The 19,874-nt window shown below is 43.8% G+C and overlaps 1 protein-coding gene across 1 annotated transcript; it reads right to left on the minus strand.

Moving 5' to 3' along the window:
* Positions 1-1,584: 1,584 nt before the first annotated feature.
* SRD5A3 (steroid 5 alpha-reductase 3) lies at positions 1,585-18,609 on the minus strand. Its single transcript, XM_029236013.1, has 5 exons — positions 18,300-18,609; positions 10,967-11,109; positions 8,976-9,173; positions 5,454-5,588; positions 1,585-4,378 (listed from the first exon to the last, which is right to left on the minus strand). The coding sequence occupies exons 1-5, from the start codon at positions 18,518-18,520 to the stop codon at positions 4,119-4,121; spliced, it is 957 nt and encodes a 318-aa protein (XP_029091846.1). The 5' UTR covers positions 18,521-18,609; the 3' UTR covers positions 1,585-4,118.
* Between the last annotated feature and the right edge of the window lie 1,265 nt (positions 18,610-19,874).

Here is a 19,874-nt window from a genome sequence, read left to right on the forward strand (position 1 = left end):
TTTGAGCTATTTTGCAACTTTGTAAGCAGCAGACTCTCGGTACTGGTTCTAACATCTTACTAGTTCCTTCATTGTGAGTTCAATAAAATCTTTGGCACGCGCTCATTTTATATTTGTGTGAGAATCATGATTATACATCCTCTTTTAAAAAGAAAGTATCCTTCAACAGTAACGAGGGCGGACAACATAAACGGGCAAATGCTTAGGTGGGTGGAGGCAGTGGTGGTAACGGTGGAAGCTGTCTTCCAGCAGCTTCGTTTTCCTGAGGACAGGGATGTGACACAGTCAGCAGAGTGGGAGAGTGAATGGACTGGGGAAATTTAGTATGACTGCAGCAGTGAACGCCACTTGCGGTTAACGGCCATGAATTCGAAGGGGGATGTTGGTGGACTGTATTTCTCCAGCCACAGTTCGGTTGCATAGGCGCACACACCAAGGAGGGAGGGTTGAATTTAACCAGGGGTGTGCCTTGGTTAAACCACCAGGAAGAAGCAATGTGGGGCGGCAAGAGGACTGGGGATATATACAAAGAATGATTAGAGTGATTCACTTAAGCAGGGTAAGGAGATATGACTTAGAAAAGGTGAAGGACTACGTTCTATCGACAGACTGGAGGTCCCAATGGGGTGGAAAGACTTGGAGTTGCTGTACTAGAACAATAACCTGGAAAGACAGGAGCTGGTAATCAGAGAAGCAAAATATTCTCTCTACTTGGGGCCAGCATCCTAGCATCTGGACAGACATTCTGTTTGAGGGTCACTTACCTGTTAACCACCAGACTCCTCTTTTAGTGTGTGGAAGCAGAGATGTTTTGCATGGAGTGCTTACTTCCCCTTCTCCTAGTTTAATTCTTATGGTCTTTCTCAATGAGATGATTCCATGAAATCAAGTTTTGTTTTCTTCAAGAGTGAACAGAATCTGCAGACAGACAGGCAGCACGATGAGCAGGGTCTCTCTGGAAGGTTGTGCAGGCTGCTCACTGCACAAAGGACCGCAGGCTGAAGGGTGAGTGGGCTGAGATCCAGCTCAAGCTCCGCTCACTGAGCTGCAGTCCTATCACCAGCTGCCTTTTGTGTCCACAAAGGTTCATGCCCTGCTCTTGTGGGGATGTTCTAGTGTAACGACTTATCTAATTCACAGAAAGACGCTATGTAGACCAAGGAGCCCTGATAAAAACTGCACATGTGCTATGAGGCTTTACCCAGAGGGCTAGGCTCAGGAGGCAGATATGTCTTTGTGTAGAGAAATCTCTTGTGTTCTTTTGTCCTCTAAGCATTTCAAGTGTTCAGAGTCTTTTTGAAGGAAGAGACCTGATATTATGTAGAGTAGCTCTGTTTCCCCCAAACCAATACATGGCTTTCTAGATCATTGGTATTTGAGAAAAATGATGAAGTATGCATCACGTGAATTACTTAGGGATCACTGCCACCTCCACTGTTTCTTGTCCATTTATCAGAAAAATCTTAGACTAATGTAAGACACTGATAAAAATCAGCTGAATATTTTTTTTCTGATAAGCAATGTAAGCGAGTGGGCAGAAATTGCTTAGATAGGTGTAAAAAATTTCTACTTGCTCATTTACTATTTTAAGACCTTTAATACAACAGTTCATTTTGAGATATGTTACTTATCAATGGTCTTTGAATTTTCAGGTAACTTCAGTTATGCAAATGTTTACAGTCTCCTTAAACTATCCATTAAGCTTCATATAAGAGTACCGGCAAAGGCTTCTTTTTGGGATAGGAATTCTAGCAATAACCACTCATTGAATTAAAAACACAATACAGAACAAAGCTTTGTGGAGACAAAATAATCCATGCTACTGAAAGCAAGTGTTAGTATAGAGGATGAGCTACAACTTGGAGACTTAAAAACAAAGGCTATTTTCAGTACACTTTTCTAGTCAGTAGCTAATCCAGGGAATGCTGTCATGAGGTAGTTCAGTAACATTTTCCCGAACTTAACAGTAACAGAGAATTAAAGAGTAAAGCTATTCAACTAAGCCAATAGGAAAATCAAGAATCTCCAGCCCCAAGCTATTTCTGGATTATCCATGTGAAGAATCTGCAGACTCTCTCTGGTGTTCTCCCTTTAGGCACATGGACTATTTTTACCAGCACAAAGAGCAACGTTGACTGTGATCTTGCGAGCACAATTCTCAATTATTCTCCACGGCTGAGCTTTCGTCAAAGACCACACAACTTTGTTCGGAGCCTCTTTGAGGACATCACTACTTCCTTTTCTGTCTTCACCTAGAAATGCAATGTTTGGGCAAGGAAGGGGGAGGGAGAGTAGAAGACAGGAGAAGCATGAGAAGGATGGCAAGAACGTGCTGAGCACAGAGCTGACTGGGAACCCTCTCTCAGGGCCCGACAGGCTTCTTCACAGGGAATGCTCATTATTTTACTTAAAAGTACAATGAAATTCCAGAATAGCAGACAAATTCCTAGTCTAACCTAGTATAAAACCGTATGCTAAAGCAAAATACATTTTTCTCCCCAAATAATATGCTAAAATTATTTGTGTGGAAATTAAGACCAAAATGCAATATGCTTTACATTTCTGGTGTAGAAAGTTTTGTTCCTGAGTCCCGGTCCTGAGGATGGCAAATCTAAATGATAAATGAAATGACTATGTCATTTATTAGATGGAACAGCTGATGGAAGTGGTATTTGATTATTGGGGAGAAAATGCTACTTCAGAAATCTAGGCACTTTAGAAAATGTGCTGATATACATATATTGAAAGCTGAGTTAAAAAGAATCTGTTTACCAGCTTCGGTTTACTACTCCAGAGATGCAGGCTGGGAGGATATTCTTAGACTGTGCCTTCCATGCGTGTCTGGTTAATAATGAGGTGCTTTCCCCCACAGCATGGTACACCTTAGTGCAAAACTTTAGTACCTAGTAGACTATAAGAAGATATCTGTATAAAAGAAGTAAAGTTAATACCTCAGCCAGTAAGCCAGTAAATCTTATGCTGCACGAATGTGCAGTTTTTTACTGCGTTGCTCAGGCTATAGTATTATTTTCTACTTTCACACCATGCAGTTATATCCACTTGATTTAATCATGGATATTTTCTTTAACATAAGCTATCTTAAGTGTAAACTTCATTTTTAAATATCTTCAGATTCATTCTATTAGTTAAAATACACTCAGGCAGACATTAATCCAATTTGAATAACTACATATGAATGAGGCTACAGCACTATCCAATACCGAGTGCAAGTCAGTCCCATTCATGAGGGCTTTTTATGCATAAATATAAAAATATTTTATTTCAGATGCTTACACTTTTAAGGTACTCCCTAGAAAGGGATGTCAAAAAAATATTAAATAAAAGAGGTTTCAAACTTTGTTAGGCTATGATTTGAGGGGGAAATGACTATTGATGGTTACATAGCTGGAAATCTTTGTGGTAATAAGTATAAGCTCACTTCAATAAACTCACTTTTCCCAGAATCCACTGGTGTGAAATTATACATTGTTGTTATTTTCAAAGGCTATTCAGCTTTGACTGATATGCAACAAGCAGTTACTGAGCATCTGCTGTATTGCTTATCGTGTAGTCTAGTTAATTTGTCTGTAGCAAAAACAAAGCCACAGATGACCTTATCTCTTCCACTGTGTGTGTGTTTGTTTGAAGCTGTTTGTATATTCTTGATTAGTCTGTTTTTGAAGCAGCTTGGAAAAGTCTCATCTACTTTTTAGCATTTGGCTGCTTTTATAAAGCATCTTAGAAAGCAGACATAGCACTCCCAGGTCTGCCAGAAGTATTTCTTCTCTGAAGACTCAATTTCTTCCATTGTTAAAAAAAAATTTTATTTATTTTGCCACGCTGAGCAGCAAGTGAGATCTTAGTTCCCCAACCAGGGATCGAACCCATGCCCCCTGCAGTGGAAGTGCAGAGCCTTAACCATTGGACTGCCAAGGAAGTCCCAAGACTCATTTTCTTGAGTGGTATTGCTTTGCTCATGCACTGAAGACTTCTGGCAACAGAAATGGACCAGAGGGTTTTAAACATTTCTACAGAAATTGTACTTTGGTCTCTAGACTTCGTTGTCCTTAGGAATTGGAACTGTCACCTGGTGTGCATTCCTCATAACTGAGATTATCTTAAAACAGAAATGGTAGGAAAGCTTTCCTGTGCTTCGGGTAGGAGACGAATTTGCTTTTGTAGAATTTGTGGCTGAGGAAAGCAGACAGGGCCTGGCTGAAGAAGACATATGTTACCACGAGCCACCAAGTTAAGTTGTGGAAACCAAAGGTGACAGCCATGGAAATGTAGATCATCAGCTCTGCCAAGTAGTTAGGGGAAGAAACGTATTCAAACCAGTCTCCAAAAGGGATTCGGTGGTTACAGTGAATGACCACTCCTGAAATGGAAAAAGAAGATACCCTGAACATTTGAAGTTGCCAAAACAAAGTTTTACCACTTCACCCTCCAAATAATTTATAAAACTCATTTAGAAAAAGGTGTCACAGACCTGTACAAACCACCATCCTGTCACACCTCCATTGCCATTCTACTACATATTAAAAAGTCACATGCTGAGGTTATACTAACAACTGTAAATAAGTTTCTCCAACAATCCTCCAAGCTATTAAGAACTCAGACACCAGAGTCAGACTGCATGAGTTCAAATCCTAGCTCTGCCACTTACAAGCTGTGTAACTTTAGATAAGTTGCTTAACCTCTCTGTGCCTCTCTTTCCTCATCTATAAAATGAGGATAAGACTGTACCCGCCTAAAGCGAGTACTGTGAAGTTACATATAAAGCACTCAGAACAGGGCCGGCACAAAATAAGCACTTGATAAACGCTGAATAGTACTATTCCATTTTTAATATTTCAGAAAGTCTAATAAAAACTCTAACTGTGATAAGTCAACACAAGTTAACTAAAGAGTCAAGGTTTTTTTGCTTTAGCTGGAATGATACTAACTTGGCACAGTAATACTAGGGCTCACATGCTGGTTAGACACATATATGCAGTGTAGGTCCCAAAATGTGGGCACAGAATACAGTCGTAAAATGTCAGGGCTAGATGGTGTCAGGGAGGTCTTTCAGCAAAATGCTCTCATTTTACAGATGGGAAGATCAAGACCCAGAGAGTCTTGTCAAAAATGAGCATTGGAGGGCTTCCCTGGTAGTGCAATGGTTGAGAGTCCGCCTGCCGATGCAGGGGACGCGGGTTCATGCCCCGGTCCGGGAAGATCCCACATGCCGCGGAGCGGCTGGGCCTGTGAGCCATGGCCGCTGAGCCTGCGCGGAGCCTGTGCTCCGCAACGGGAGAGGCCCGCGTACCACAAGGAAAAAAAAAAAAAAAAAAAAAAGAGCATTTGATAGATTAGTCAACTAATTAGGGCAGGAAAGAAAAGAGAGAAATAATATGTACACCTAACTTCTGAGGGCTAAAATCCACATGCAGTGGTTCTAAAAGATATCTCACCTGCTTTATTTTTCCTGAGATTGCCGAGAATGACATGACACTTATACTGATGGACAGATGACCAGATGAACATCATCATTCCGAGGATATGGAACCACCGAGCTTGCATCAAGAGATTTTTCCCTATCACATAGACTACAGAAATAAGAATTATCTTATTAGCCAACTCTGCAAAATTTCAGAGGCTCAGAGCATTAAAAAAATCATAGAATCAGTAGAACACCATTACCTACTTATTCTGTTCTTCACGACTGGAAAATCATCCTGCTATAATTTCCCAAGTACAGAGGGGAGAACAGCACCCCTGTGGATGAGGGAGGTGTGCTCCTCAGCCGGGGGCAGCCTCAGGGGCCCCTGGCAGAGAATTCCATATCAGCACATTCTCTTGCTCCTTCTTCAAGTGCTTCAAGCACAGCGGTCAGCTCGGTCTCCCACTCTTGTGATGCACTCTTGTGTGGTGAGACTACTTAGCATTTTTATTTCTAAGCCTGGTTTTATGTCCTCTTTCTTACAGTCCGTCAGAAAAACACTTCCTAAAGGATCTCACCCCGAGCCATTTCTAAGGAAACCTTTAATGCTGACTTGACTGGCTCTGGCCAGTGAAGAAAATCACTGGAAGTAAAGGCTAACAGTGGAACTTCTCAAAAAGAGGAGAAATGGAAACTGCAAGATAAAGACCAAAACAGTATCCCTTTCTGATTAGAGAGAATCTAGTCAGAGAGATTTCGTTTCAGGAGTAGAAACACTCAAAAGTTTCATCTTCTTTCTTCTCCAGCTACCAAGAAGACGTGAAGAATGCAGGTTTTCTAAGGACTGGCATTAGAAAAACAAATTAAGGACTTCCCTATGTTCAGCAGGAAGCAGTGAGGCTAGTCAGGGATTTGACTGAAAAAACAAAGCTGTCCATTGACAACGGGGAAGAGCCGGAGGCTCTGCAGCCAAGAGGGAGCCCCTACAAAGTTGATTCGGGTAGGAGAACCAAGGATCAAGCTATTCCATATGGGTACCTGGAGGCAGGACTCCGCTGATGACAGCCAATGACTAATGACAGTCCACCAAAATCTAATTGTGTGAATTTCTTTTAAAAACTTGCTTTCTCTAAACAATCTACCATAGTCTCTTAATGTTGACTAAGTTTAGCCATTTAACTAAATAGTTATATTTTTATAAGTTAAAAATAAACAGACTATGAAAAATAGTTTTAAATCAGAGGCTATAAGAGCAAGTCACCACAGGACTGCAAGTTGAAGCAAGTGTCTGAGAGTTCACGTTACAGCCAAGTAAGTCACCTACTCTAAAGGCAGAGAAATTACCTATGAGAGAAAAAAATTAAGAGTAAGTTTTGATACAGGAAAGGGGAGGCAGGAGGAAGGCTATTTACTGGGAGTCTAATCTGTGTAGTATTTAGTTATTCATTTATTCATTCGTTCCTTACTGAGTGTCTACTGAGCGTGGCATCTCTCACAAGGGATAAAGCAGTGGGTAAGTCAGGTGAGGTCCCAGTCCTCATGAACTCACACTCTAGTAGCAAGAGATGAAACAAGTAAAAAAATCAATAACCAAGATAATTTAAGGTACAGATGGTACTCTGAAGAAAAAACAACAGAACAATGTAATGGAGAGTGACTGGGGGTGGACCCTCTAGATTCTGAAGGCAAGGAGATGTGAAGATATGGGTAGTTTACAGACACGCTTTCTTTCCACTTTCACAAGAACCCTCTGAAATCAGTATATGTCCCTAATTCCAGATGAAAGTTCTGAGGCTCTGAGATGTTAATAAGCCAGACTTCAGACTCAGGCCCATCTGACGCCCAAGCCCCTGTCATTTCTATCAGACTCTGCAGCTGGCAAATGCCCCAGTGTTCTCTTCCAATGAATTCCTGAAACCAGTCCTCCCCATACTGTCCCAGATGATCTCTTGAAGGACAGGTAGGTGAAACACAAGTTTCAGAAAACTTCAGAAAGGAGTGTCTAGTGTCTACAAGCTATTTTGTGGGTGTCTCAGCAGCCTTTCCTTGACTTCTTATACAGGAAGGAAGGTGGAAGTTGGGGTCCAGCCAGCAGAGGAAACTCCAGGAGAGATATGTAATGCTAACAGACTGCAAGCTAGTGGGTTACCAAAGTGCTTTGGAAAGCTCCTTTGGGTAAAAACCTCGGACTGTTCTCCAGGAATGACGGCTCAAACCATGACATGGGAGGCACAAGGATGCCACAGCCGAAAGCTCAGGTAGGAAAAACTGACTTACGTTCAGAGAAATTAGATGGAGAGATGCTAACTGAGTGGCTGGAGCCAATAAACAACTCAGGAATTGAGAAAGAGCGTCAATAAGTCATACTTTAAAATCGTTCCTTGCGCCATGGAGGCCACGGGTTGTCCTACAGCAACAGAGAGAGAGGCCAATCAAGGGGTACTTGACACTGAAATCAAACCTGAGGAGAGAGCTCACTCACTGAGTACTGGAAATATCCAGACCATGGGCTCAATTTACAAGGAGGGATAGGGCAGCTTTAGGAAACAGGGAGACTTGGGCTTAGTGAAAACAGCTGTGAAGGACCTACCCTAGAGCGTGTGGGCTGACGGGTACCAAGGGTGCGAGATGAAGTTAAGCTCAGCACTAGAAAACTCATTTCCATCACCCAAAATGACTTGAATTCTTTATGATAAGCATGCACTGTTTTTACAAAAACCATGGTCAGATATGTCAGATATCCAATCCTCCCTCTCCCCCATCCCCCAAATCACATTTCACTTCCTCCTCATAAACAAAGTCATGATTTTGCTTCCCTCTTCCTGGCTAGTGAGAGCTCAGAAGTGTTAAGGCACAATTTTGATTTACCACAGTGCTCTTCTGTCCTCTCCGCTCAGGCTGCCTCACTTGAAATAAGCTTTGTTACAACGGGAACAATCACAAGAACGAGATGGCAACAAAATGGCTCCCTACCTCCTCTTCAAATCCCAACTATTCACCATGAGCTCAGGCCACCCTTTCCTCCTCTGGTATTCCATGATTTCACCCTGCACAACAACTTTCCCTTCCCACCCTCATCCCTCACCCCTCCACCCCTGGATGATGAGGCTTTGGTGAGGCAGCTTGGCTTGCTGACCCTTTCTCCTGTTCCAGTGTGTTCCCCTGCTTCCTGTTCTACTCTTGACCACACTGCCTCTTCCTTTCCAGACTAACTCCACAGAAGTTCACTGATTTCAATCCCACTGACGGAAACCCCACATCCCACTTCTTCATCCCTAAACCAGGCCTCCTGAAGACTTTGCACTTTATTCTCTTTACTGGAGGCATTGCTGCTTACATTGGTATCTCTCAGGTTTTAGCAGTTATGGTTGTGATGTGCATCTGCTAGGCACCCTTGGGCATGTTGACTTTTTAAAGCTACAATTAGAGCCCAAACTCCTCAAATGCAAAGTGAACTCCTACTTTCTAACTTCCATAATGCTTGGTGGAATGCTTCACCCAGAGTCCCTCATATACCCAGTGACTCAGCTGACAGACCCCAGCAACCACTCACCATTCCTGCCGTCCATTGGCACTTGGCTCAACACAGTTAGGCCAACAAGGACATAGTAGACAAGTCCAAAACAGTACTGCACGACGTGAATCATGGCATTGGAGAAGACACTGACATAGAAGCACTCGAAGAGTCTTCGTAGGCTGTGTAGCCACAGAAACACTAGCACTAAGAACGCAGACAGCGTGAGCTCACCCCCTACAATTCAGAATGGAACACACTCAGCATCTCTCTCTCCAGGACTAATCCAAAGTTATGATTTCCCCTACTGTTAAACAGGGTATTAAACAAGATGAGAGCTTGGAAGGGGCCCTAGATATCATCCAGCCTAACACCTCCTTTGTTTGGCAATGAGGGAGTGAGCCAAGTGAAGTCAAGGCATTTGGCTCAAGGTTACACAGTAAGCTGGTGACAGAGCTGAGACAGACTCGGGTCTCCTGACTCTACGCTGTGATGTGAAAGCCTTCTGGGTTACATGGCTGTGAAGGGATCCATGCTCTCAGAACCCAAACTCCATGGTCTCTGGTCCCTGGCACTAATCCCCATCTGAAGATAGTCAGGAAGAGTTCCTGGATGACCTCTGAGCAAGGACTCCTGGTGGGATCCCTGAGGTCAGGGGGGAGAAGAGACACAGGCATATACAGAAGCAGAAAGGGGGATGGGAACAGAGACAGGAAGAGTTATGCATTTCTTTCCGTATTAAAAAAAAAAAAGAAATTATACTTTTGGGGGACTGTGAGACTTGAGATCTATCTTCCTATCTGCCTCTCAGCCCTCTGCCTCAAGAGAAGTCAGAAGAAATGCTGGTTTTTAAAATGACATAAAATCTAGATGTTTTTTAAAAATGTTATCACACACATCATAAAAATACAATAAGGACACAGCCTAATGAATTTTTGCAAAGTACACCAGCCCACCCCACCCGTAAGACCAGCCCCTACATCAAGAAACAGCACAACCAGCACCTCGTGCTCCCCTCCAGGCACTGCCCCTCCCCGCACCCTCCCGCGGGTACGCTCTATGGAGACTTCTATCACACAGATTGGCTTTGCCTGCTTTTCTCATTTAAATATAGTGAAACCTAGTTCTAACTCTTCAGGAATAGGATAAAACAACCAAATACAACTCCTCACAACCACCCTTCAAATATCCGAACCCCAGCCAGCCCCCCAGTAAGCGAATGAAGAGGTAAAGTTTTAATGGGTGAAGTGGGATTCACCGAGGTATCTTCCCCTCCCAAGTAGGATCTGCATAGCTTTTTCTTTCTGTCATCTTTTGCAACAAGTTCCTCTGGTTATACAGAAAAGGACTGTTCCTAGGAAGCCAGCGGTTTGGCTGCTGGAACAAAGGACCGAGATAGCACCAGAACAATTTGTTTCTAATTCTGCCCCTCTCCTGATGCCTGATATTAATTGAGGCCACTTTATGGTTTTCACCTTCAATTCCTTACCTTTTAAATTGTTCTGTGTATCCTTTATTCAAGGCACAGTGAGGCAAATTTAAATGCTATTTTGTAATCATCTGATCAACAACTATTTACAGTCAATTTTTTAATATAACCAAAGCCTCACAGCATAACAAACATTTTTAACCTGTGATCAAAAAGTAATTTTCTATCAAATTTCTGGAGTCCAGAGGCATGATTGTGGTTGGAACTATATATACGATAAATGTTTCAAGGCAAACCTGAGGGATCCTAAAGTACTAAAAATATCAGAGGGAGAATAGCCAGTCCTGTTCAGCACAGCACTTGCTGGGAAATCAGGGATGAAGAGCTGACTCTCAGCTCTGCCACGATCTCAGTGAAGGACTTGGGGCCTTCCCCTTGGCCATCTGGCTGTGATCCACGCGGAACCCTTTCTGCCCCACCCTTCACTTCCCAGCCCCGCCAAGAAGCTGAGAGTGGCTATGAAATACCGAGAACACCTCCCCGCAGGCAGGAGAGACAGGAACAGAATACAATGGTTGGTATTAGCCAGAGGAGTTGTTACCTCGGAATTGCGCAGCCCCAAGACTTCTGAGTAAATGATGAAGCCAGTTTGGAAAAGGTGCTCCCACAAACAGAGACTGAGTAAGGCTCCAAAGCAGGAAGCCATTCCACAGCACTGAGATGATATAGAAGTGAGAAAAATACCTGCGGAGGGAAAACAAGTTAGGTAATAATCAGAGTGGATCCACTTTAAGCCTTTATACAGGAAGACTATTTTTAGTTTCCCTATCCTCTTTCCTCCATTCCACAAGTATAGCTTTGCTTTTTTAATAGAACCTGAATCCTACAGATGTTCAGATTTTTGAAATTTCCTTTGAAATGATGGGACTGGTTAACTAATAAGAAAAAGAGGCTTCCTAAAGTCAACAAGAACATGAATGACCTTGTTAAACTTAGATGTAGGGTTAATTAGCTCTCTCTTATCTTCAGGTAACAGGATTGGGCTCAAACTCAAAAATAGGGGGCCCCAGGGCCTGGCAGAGACAGCCTAGATTGTGCTAACACTAGCCAAATCTGTGGAAGATTTCTAAATCTCGAGTGATGTTGCTGCAATAGCTGTACAACTGTTACACAAGATTTGCACAATCACAGGCTCTCAGGGTTGCAAGAAACCTTAAAGGTCTTCTGATTCAGTGTTTTCTTAAATTGTGTTGATCTAAATTACTTTTATAATAACATGACAAATATTAACTCATAAAACTAGCTATCAACTCCTGATGGGTACCGCTCTCATACAAATACAATACATATTTTGCAATCAACACAGTAACGAATGAAATAAATAAAACCACAAAACCAATAAAAGTTGAAATTAGCAATGTCAATTTAACATGAAAGATTATGCTGGTTTGCTGCAAAGGAATCACCTAATATGGCACCAGGGCCTAACATGCTTTTTTGAGGTCTCTTTACCTATACCTCTACTATTTTTCTCTAATCAAATCAATGCAAAATCTTTCTGACTCTGCAGGGTGCCTGGAGGTCACCTGGCCTTCCCTGGTCTTCAATGCATCACATCTATATTAAGCCCTCCTTCTTGTCTCATTAATCTGTGATGCAGTAAGACAGCCTGGAGTCAATAGGATTACACATAGATTCAGGGACTCCTCTTCCAGTTGATTCAGAGTATGCTTGTATGTACCAGACCTCACAGTCCCCCAGACTATGCCCACAACCCGTCTGACAAACACTGATCTAAGCTGACCATTCCATAGCAACCCACTTATTCTCCCCACTACTGTTACAAATTCTATCACCAGATCTGTCCTCTCTGAGATGTCCTGTTATTCTGGATTCAGATCTTCTCTAGGCTCAAGTGCTTAGTTTCCCGCAAAGTTCATGCATGAGTGTCAAGTCTACCCCCTCGTCCCCACCCCTGGGCCCCTGGCCTTTGGTTGCCTCCCAGGGTCTTCCGTAAGACACACTTCCTAGAACTGAGCCCAGGTCTGGTCTGAGCCAGCAGAGCAGAATGGCAGCTGCAAGGTGCTCTGCAGGCTCCCATGGAAAGGGGAGGGGCCGGCTTCTGAGGAGCAACTTTCGGCCGCTTTACCTACTTCATGTTTTCAAAACAATTTACTGAGCACTTAGAACATGCTAGGTGATGTTCTTGGAGCTGGAGACACAGCAGGGAGCAAACTGAACAGGTGGCTGCCGTGATGAAGTTTATCTTTCGGCAGACAGTCAGCAAATGAACCTGTAGACATCTAGCCCAGTGCTGGGTGAGGGGACAGAGACGGTGCAGAGGGGAGGCCATTCTGGGTGAGTGGTCAAGGATGGCCTCTCTGGAACTGACACTTGGCTAGAATGAATAACCTTTGTGAATTTCTGAGCAAAGAATGTTCTAGGCAGAGGAAACAACCACCACGAAGGCCCTGAGGCACAACAAAGGACACATGTGTGGAGGGTGCTAGGGCATGAAAAGCAAGGGCAGACCCTACAGGGCCCTGTAAGGACACTGGCTTTTTTGCGCAGGCTCAGCGGCCATGGCCCACGGGCCCAGCGGCTCTGCGGCATGTGGGATCTTCCCGGACCGGGGCACGAACCCATGTCCCCTGCATCAGCAGGCGGACTCTCAACCACTGTGCCACCAGGGAAGCCCAGGACACTGGCTTTTAAGTGGGATGGGAAGGCATCTGAACACAGCAACCTGAAGTAATACTTTATGTTTTAAAAATCCTTCTGGCTGATGGAAAAGTTCTGGAGATGACAGTGGTGATGGCTGCACAACAATGTAAATGTACTTAAAGCCAATGAGCTGTACACGCAAAAAGGGTTAAAGTGGAAAATGGTATGTCATGTATATTATATCACAATCCAAAGAAAAAAAGAGAGAGAGCATTGTTCATTCATTTTGGTCTTTTTTAAGTTAAAAAAAAATCCCCCTGGTAAGGAAAGAGGATCGTCCAGTTGTGGGGAGACCAGTTAAAGAGTATTTCATTTCATCTTCCCAACAATCCTGTCAAGTTTGCATTATATTTACATGTGGCAGCTGAGAAAACTAAGGCTCAGAAGGTTAAGTTACTCATCCAAGGTCGTGCAGTAAGTGGCAGTGTTTGGCTCCACACTCAGCCCTGATGACTCTGAAGTTAAAATCACATAGACTCGCCAGAACCTGCTTTTCCAGCCCTATGTTACATGTACCAATTTATACCAAACCATAAGTCAACTAAATTACTCAAGAATGTTTGATATAAGATGCTAAGCCACATTTTGCTGTGCCCTACTTGTGCCATGGGGTTTTGATTCACAGGCAGATTGTTTTTCTTATTCCTACATTTTGCACATTCTATCTCTTGTTTTGCTTGCCTTATTTCCTGCTACAGGAAACGTGTCCTACTCTTAATTCGTGGTTACATCTGTTTTTTGAAAAGACCCAGCTCTAGCCTCAAAAGCAGATCTGAAAACTCTCCTTCCTTCTCTTCTAGACGCTCTCCCTCTTTTTCCTCCCTTGGCACTTTGCTTAACTGAAGTGAACCCCTGGGAGCAGGGATATGGGGACCCTTATGGTAGCTCAGGGCTGGGCACCGAGCAAGCACTCCTCTGACTTAACAAACATTTTGGTGCTTAGTATAAGCCAGGGACTGCTCTAGGCTCTGGGGATACAGCAATGAACACAAAAGACAACAGTTCCTGCCCTCATGGAGCTTATACTCACAGTTACACACAGAAGTAAAATTTACACCATGTCAGTAGGTGATAATTGCTAACAAGAAAACTAAAGCTGGGAAGAGACGAAGGAGTGCTGGGGATGGTAGTATTATACTTTTAAACAGGGTGGGTAGGGCAGGCCTCGTTGAGAAGGTTATACCTGAGCAGAATTATAGGAAGTGAGGGCGTAAACCATCTGGCTATTTGGGGGAAGAGCTTTCCAGGTAGAGGAAAGGCCTCTACAGGGCGAAGCCCCTGAGGGGACAGAAAACAAGCAGAGAGACCCAGAAAACTGGATTGGAGCCACACGGGGGGCAAATGATAGGATCTCAGTGAGGTGGTGGGGACAAGACTGTACAGGGTCTTGGGCTCTTCCTGGGAGTGAGCTGGAAGCCACTAGATGGTTCTGGGACAGGAGATATCTGATCTAACACTACTTGCTGATTGCAAGAACTGATCCCAGGACCAGTTAGGGGAGTCATAGGTTTAATTAAGGAAGGAAACCAATGGTTCCTGAGTTCTGACGAGGTGCCTGGCCCTGTGCCACATGCTTTAATGTCATCACCACCTGTATGAGGAACAGGTGCTATTATGCTAACACTCTAGTCCATACCACCACCTCTTGCCTGGAGCACCCTTAACGGCCTCTGACCCAGTCTTCTCCACACAATGGCTAGTCATCCTCTCAAACATAAATCACATAATGCCATGCCCCCTTCCCCATCCTAAAGCTGCTTTCCACACACTCAGAATAAAATCTAATCTCCACTATGGTCTGTAAGGCCTGCTGTCTGTCCTGGCCTCCCAAAATGAACTCATCTCCTGCCCTGCCCCTTTCTGATCATCCTTTCTAGTGTTGTCATTGGCAACCCCATCTTCCTCATGATCAAGTAACCAGGCTGGATTTCCTCTGAAGCACTTATTACCATCTGAAATTATTTTGCTTGTTTTACAAGATTTGTTTACATATTTACCGTTTTACAAAAACAAAGGCTCCAAGGAACCTAGAATAGCTCCTGGCAATAGTAAGTACTCTATAAACAATGGTTAAATAAATGAATGAAAGAGAAGGTACCACATCCAAAGTTACTCTCAGAGAAAGCAGTCAAGTTAATCAACAAACCGATTAAAGCTAAAACCTTTTTTTTTTTTGATTCATTCAAAACATTGATTAAGGACCTTATTATTATCAGGCATTGAGCCCGGGATATGGTAACAAACAAGACAAATGTAAACATATGGAGTTTACAGTCTAGAGCAGGGATTCCTGACATTTTTCTTCCATCATGCACTCCTTTGGCAGTCTGGTGAAGGCTACATGCCTAAAAGACATAGGGATAAACGAAACCAATTATGCTGAAATATAGGTAACACAACCACTAAGAAACATTTGTAATATATGTGCTTCTTAATTAATGTATTAAATAACAAGATATAGTGGAGGATAATACAGTATTCTTATAGTGAAAATAATGTTTTGAGGTCTCCTCAATATTTTTAATATAACATTAAAAAACTTGTCACAAAATTGCAGGAATTGCTAATTCTACTGTGGTTTGTTGATTACATTCATCATTAAGAAAGTGCCAAATTTCAGCTAGAGGTTAGTGAAATAAAGATGTAATTTTTTCCAATCCAATTTGCCCCAAATTCTATCCACATATCCCCTGGACTGCTGGTTAGGACCCCTGAACCCTAGTAGGGAAAGTCTGGATGGTTCTCTTTGTCTCTACAGCTCAATTCAATTGCAATGTTTCTATAACATTTTGAAATATTAGAAACAGAAGTACTTCCATATACACTATGCAAGTCAAGAGCACTGTGACTCACGTTCGAGGTCATGTATTTATTCAGACTTTCTGGGAAATCAAAACTCCAGGAAGGGCTTCCCTTGTGGCACAGTGGTTAAGAATCCACCTGCCAATGCAGGGGACATGGGTTCGAGCCCTGGTCCGGGAAGATTCCACATGCCGTGGAGCAACTAAGCCCATGTGCCACAACTACTGAGCCTGTGCTCTAGAGCCCGCATGCCACAACTACTGAAGCCCGCAGGCCTAGAGACCATGCTCCGCAACAAGAGAAGCCATCGCAGTGAGAAGCCTGCGCACCTCAACGAGTAGTAGCCACAACTAGAGAAAGCCTGCCCGCAGCAATGAAGACCCAATGCAGCCAAAAATAAATAAATTAAATAAATTATTTTTAAAAATTAAAAAAGCACAAAAACAAAACTCCAGGAACCAAAAGAAAACAAGAAAAGCAACTATCACCTTAATTAAAAAAAAAAAAAAAATCTACCAGGCAGGGGTAATGGAATCAACATTCCATGAATTCAATTAAGGTTTAATTCTTTCCTCTTTAGGAAAAAATAATCCCAAACAAATTCACCTAAGCTCTTGGGTGCAGAAACGTGATATACAGCTGCCTATTTCTAAGTGTAAAAATTACAGGCTTATTTTCACCTTTAAGAGTACTACTGAATTCTGAACAAGGAAAAATATTTAAATATAGCATCTAGACATTTTTGCCTTTCATGACTGGCCTGGATTTGCTGCACCTTCTCTAGTATGAAAAAAAATTTTAGTTTAAATTTAGAAAAAAGACCAAACAAAACACCATGGAAGGGTCCGTTCTAGAATTCTGGAAGAAGAAAAACACATAAATTATTTCATAATGTAGTAGAAGTTACAAGGAGCCCAAAGAGTACCAATTTTGTAGTAAAGAGTAAGGGAAAGGTACAAAATTTGTTTCTTGGCCGTCAAATATAACGACAGACCGGAGTAGTAACAGGTAGGGTATGGGAGCCAAAGAGGTAAGTGCAGGGAATGATTTGAAATGTGCCCTCTACTCCAGAAACAGTAGTACCTTTTTTAAAATTCAGAAAATAAATTGTTAGAACTCACACTCTCAAAAGAATTTTTTTCTTCACCTTGTAACACTAAAAAAATGACAATCTAGGAATGTTCCTGCTATGAAATAGAAAAGTACTACACTCAAAACCTGATGAAAAATAGGATGACCGGAAATTTTAGCTTACAAAGAGCTTCTAAGATATAGGAGGTTTAATCACTGTGTGTGAATCGTCTACTTCTTCCCAGAGCCTCATTCCCATTACATTTCCTCAGAATGACCTAGTGCTCGCTTCTCAGTGTTAATACCTGATGAATATTTCTGCAACAGTCAAAAGTGGGAAGCCAAGTTTATTTAGACTCTTTCTTGTCTGCAGACCTGGGGCACCGCCTATGCGAGGTTTAAGTGAAAACCAAAGTGTTTTAATACATCAGAAACCCTATCACTTTTCTCCAGATTCCTTCCTAAACGCCAACTTAGGCTGCATCTCCAAGAAAAGCCACTGCTATATTCCTACCGTCTAGCAGTGTTTGGCTGACTCTTCCCGGTAATGTTCTGAATTTAAAGAAAAGCAAACAAAAAACCGAAACTATAACAAGCCTTACAATTTCTGAAAGAATTCTATTTAAGTCCTAACGATTTAATCTCTCGTTGAACTTAGTTATGAAATCTGCTGAAAGTCAAATGGGGCTTAGACACCAGGCTTGCCTAAAATGTGCCATCTTGGGCAACATTTCTCCAGGGGCACCTGCCGAGATGCGGGTAAGGAGCGTCAGTGCGATCGAAGGAGGTGGGCGCCAGTTGGTGACCCGCGTCTCACCCTTCATCCTAACTGTTGAGAGTTGGGAAACAAATACGGGACACAGAGGCGCGAAAGGAGGGCCTGCCTTCATTTTTAGTGAGTTCCGGCGACCTCAAGTTAGCTTATGAGCCCCTAGAGTGCAGGAGAGGGGAAACAGGAGAATTTTGGGAAACTTTAATTTACCGCCTGGTGACCGGGCCTAAATTGGGAAGCGCTGCCATTTACCCCGAAGGAAAGGCTACGTGCGGCCAGAAGTTCACGTTCCTGCGCCCCGAAAAGTGCGCGCGGCTCAGCACCCTCGGTGTCGGCGGACACTCGCGGCATTCAGCCCCCAGCGCCACGCAGCGGACGCGGGCAGAGCCGGAGAGCGGGCCGGCGTTGCGCCGCGTCAAGGAACCCGCCTAGGCCTCCCGGGCCGGTCCGCGCCGGCCCCGCCGGCCCCGCGCCCACCTCTGCTGCCCCCTGCCGGCTGCTCGAGCGGGGCGCCCCCCCGGTCTCCGCGCCTAGGCAGCCAGGACTCGCGCCCGGGCGCGGTTACCTCTTGGGGACATCAAAGGCCCGACAGGCGGCCGGTCGCGACGGCCCCCCTTCCTTGGTTTTTCCATAGCGGATCAGGTCCTGGAAGAGCGCGCAGCCCGGAAGCAGGCCGGACGGCACGAGCTGCAGCAGTAGGGTCAGCAGGAAGGCCGCGGCCAGCGTGAGCCACACGGCACGCAGCGGATTCAGCGCCGAGAGTTCGGCCCCCGCCCAGGGAGCCATGGCCGGCGCGCCCGGCGTCCGCGCTCCCCGGGCCCTCGCCACCCGTTGGCGGAGGAACGGCCACTCGAGCGCGGCGCGCCGGTCTCAGCCGGGCGGGACGTGGGTGACGCAGCGCAGGGCTGGGTCGCGCTCGGCCCCGCCCAGGACACGCCTCCCGGGAGGAGGCACCGCCCCGCCGCGCGGAATTCTTGGTCTGGGTCTTGCTGGAGCTTGTTGGTCGCGCTATCACTAGTCTGAGTCGGGGTTCCTATATGGAACCCCAGAAATACGACTCAACAGTATGATTTAAAGCAGCGGAACGAACAAGACCACGTCTGCAAGTCTTCACTGCAGCACTGTTTTCATTGGAAAAGTGGAAACAATCCAGAATGTTCCACGTTAAGGTATCTAGCTAAATTATGGTACAATAACATTGGAGTATCATGAATCCATTAACATAATTATGAAGACGGTCGAAACACGGAAAACTGTTTATGATAACTGAAACTGTAGGCTAAGCGAAAAAAAAAGACTAAAATATGTAGCTATGATTGCGAACAACTATATTAATATGAATGTGTGAATATATGGATAAAGAAGACGGGTCATACAAGAAAATGAATAGTTGTATTAGGATGTTAGGAATGTGTATAATTTAAACACGTAAAGTAGAAAGTCAAGACAATTGCACGTACAAAAATGAAAGTGGTAAAAATTCTATTTTAAAAACTGCAGTCCTCTCCCTACTAGAGTTCCACTTCTTAGAGGCAAAGTTTTTAACACCATCTGCCGTTTCTTTGATATTTACTCCGTGTAGTGACTGCTATTTTTATTGACTCATCAATTTTAAACAACATTGATTTTCAGTTAGGACAAATGTAAATTTAACTCTTTTAGGTAAGTTTTTTAAAGCCTTGAAAATGTCAGTGCTTAAAATATTGTATGCCTCTTATATGACAGGCATTGTTTTGCACACCAAGGACAGAGAGGCTTACAGGACAATGTCCCTGCCCTTCTGGAGCTTAGGTTCTTGAGGTTGGGTGGCAGGTGAGGGGTAGGAGAGGGGAGTGGCCGCCCTTACCCCAGTGTGATACCCTACATTTGTGTTGAATGAGCCACAGGGAACTGGGTAGGAAGGTTATTGTGGCTTGAACAGTCCTTTGGAATGTTAAATGTGCCAGCTTCTTAAGAGTTTTGGTTCTTTGTTCAAGGACACTTCAGCCTTTACCAGTGACTTGAGAAACATGTGATAAAGGTTAGTCAAATTGGCCTTCCAGCTGGGACAATGAGGTCTCTCTGTATGACCTAGGGTTTCATCTGCAGGGATCACCTCTTCATTGTCTCTTCACTGTTCTTAGGTTAACCCCATAGAAAT

Source organism: Monodon monoceros, unplaced genomic scaffold, assembly GCF_005190385.1.
Source record: "Monodon monoceros isolate NGI ecotype Baffin Bay Population unplaced genomic scaffold, NGI_Narwhal_1 Super_Scaffold_20, whole genome shotgun sequence".
In the NCBI taxonomy this organism is placed as follows: domain Eukaryota; kingdom Metazoa; phylum Chordata; class Mammalia; order Artiodactyla; family Monodontidae; genus Monodon; species Monodon monoceros.

Excerpts from the sequence above, each read along its gene's own strand:
- SRD5A3 (XM_029236013.1), bottom strand. The coding sequence starts at position 18,520 with ATGGCTCCCTGGGCGGGGGCCGAACTCTCGGCGCTGAATCCGCTGCGT. Across the intron at positions 11,110-18,299 it reads GCCTTTGATGTCCCCAAGAG|GTATTTTTCTCACTTCTATA; the intron begins GTAACCGCGCCC and ends TTCCCTCCGCAG. Across the intron at positions 5,589-8,975 it reads GCCAATGGACGGCAGGAATG|TCTATGTGATAGGGAAAAAT; the intron begins GTGAGTGGTTGC and ends TTATTTCTGTAG.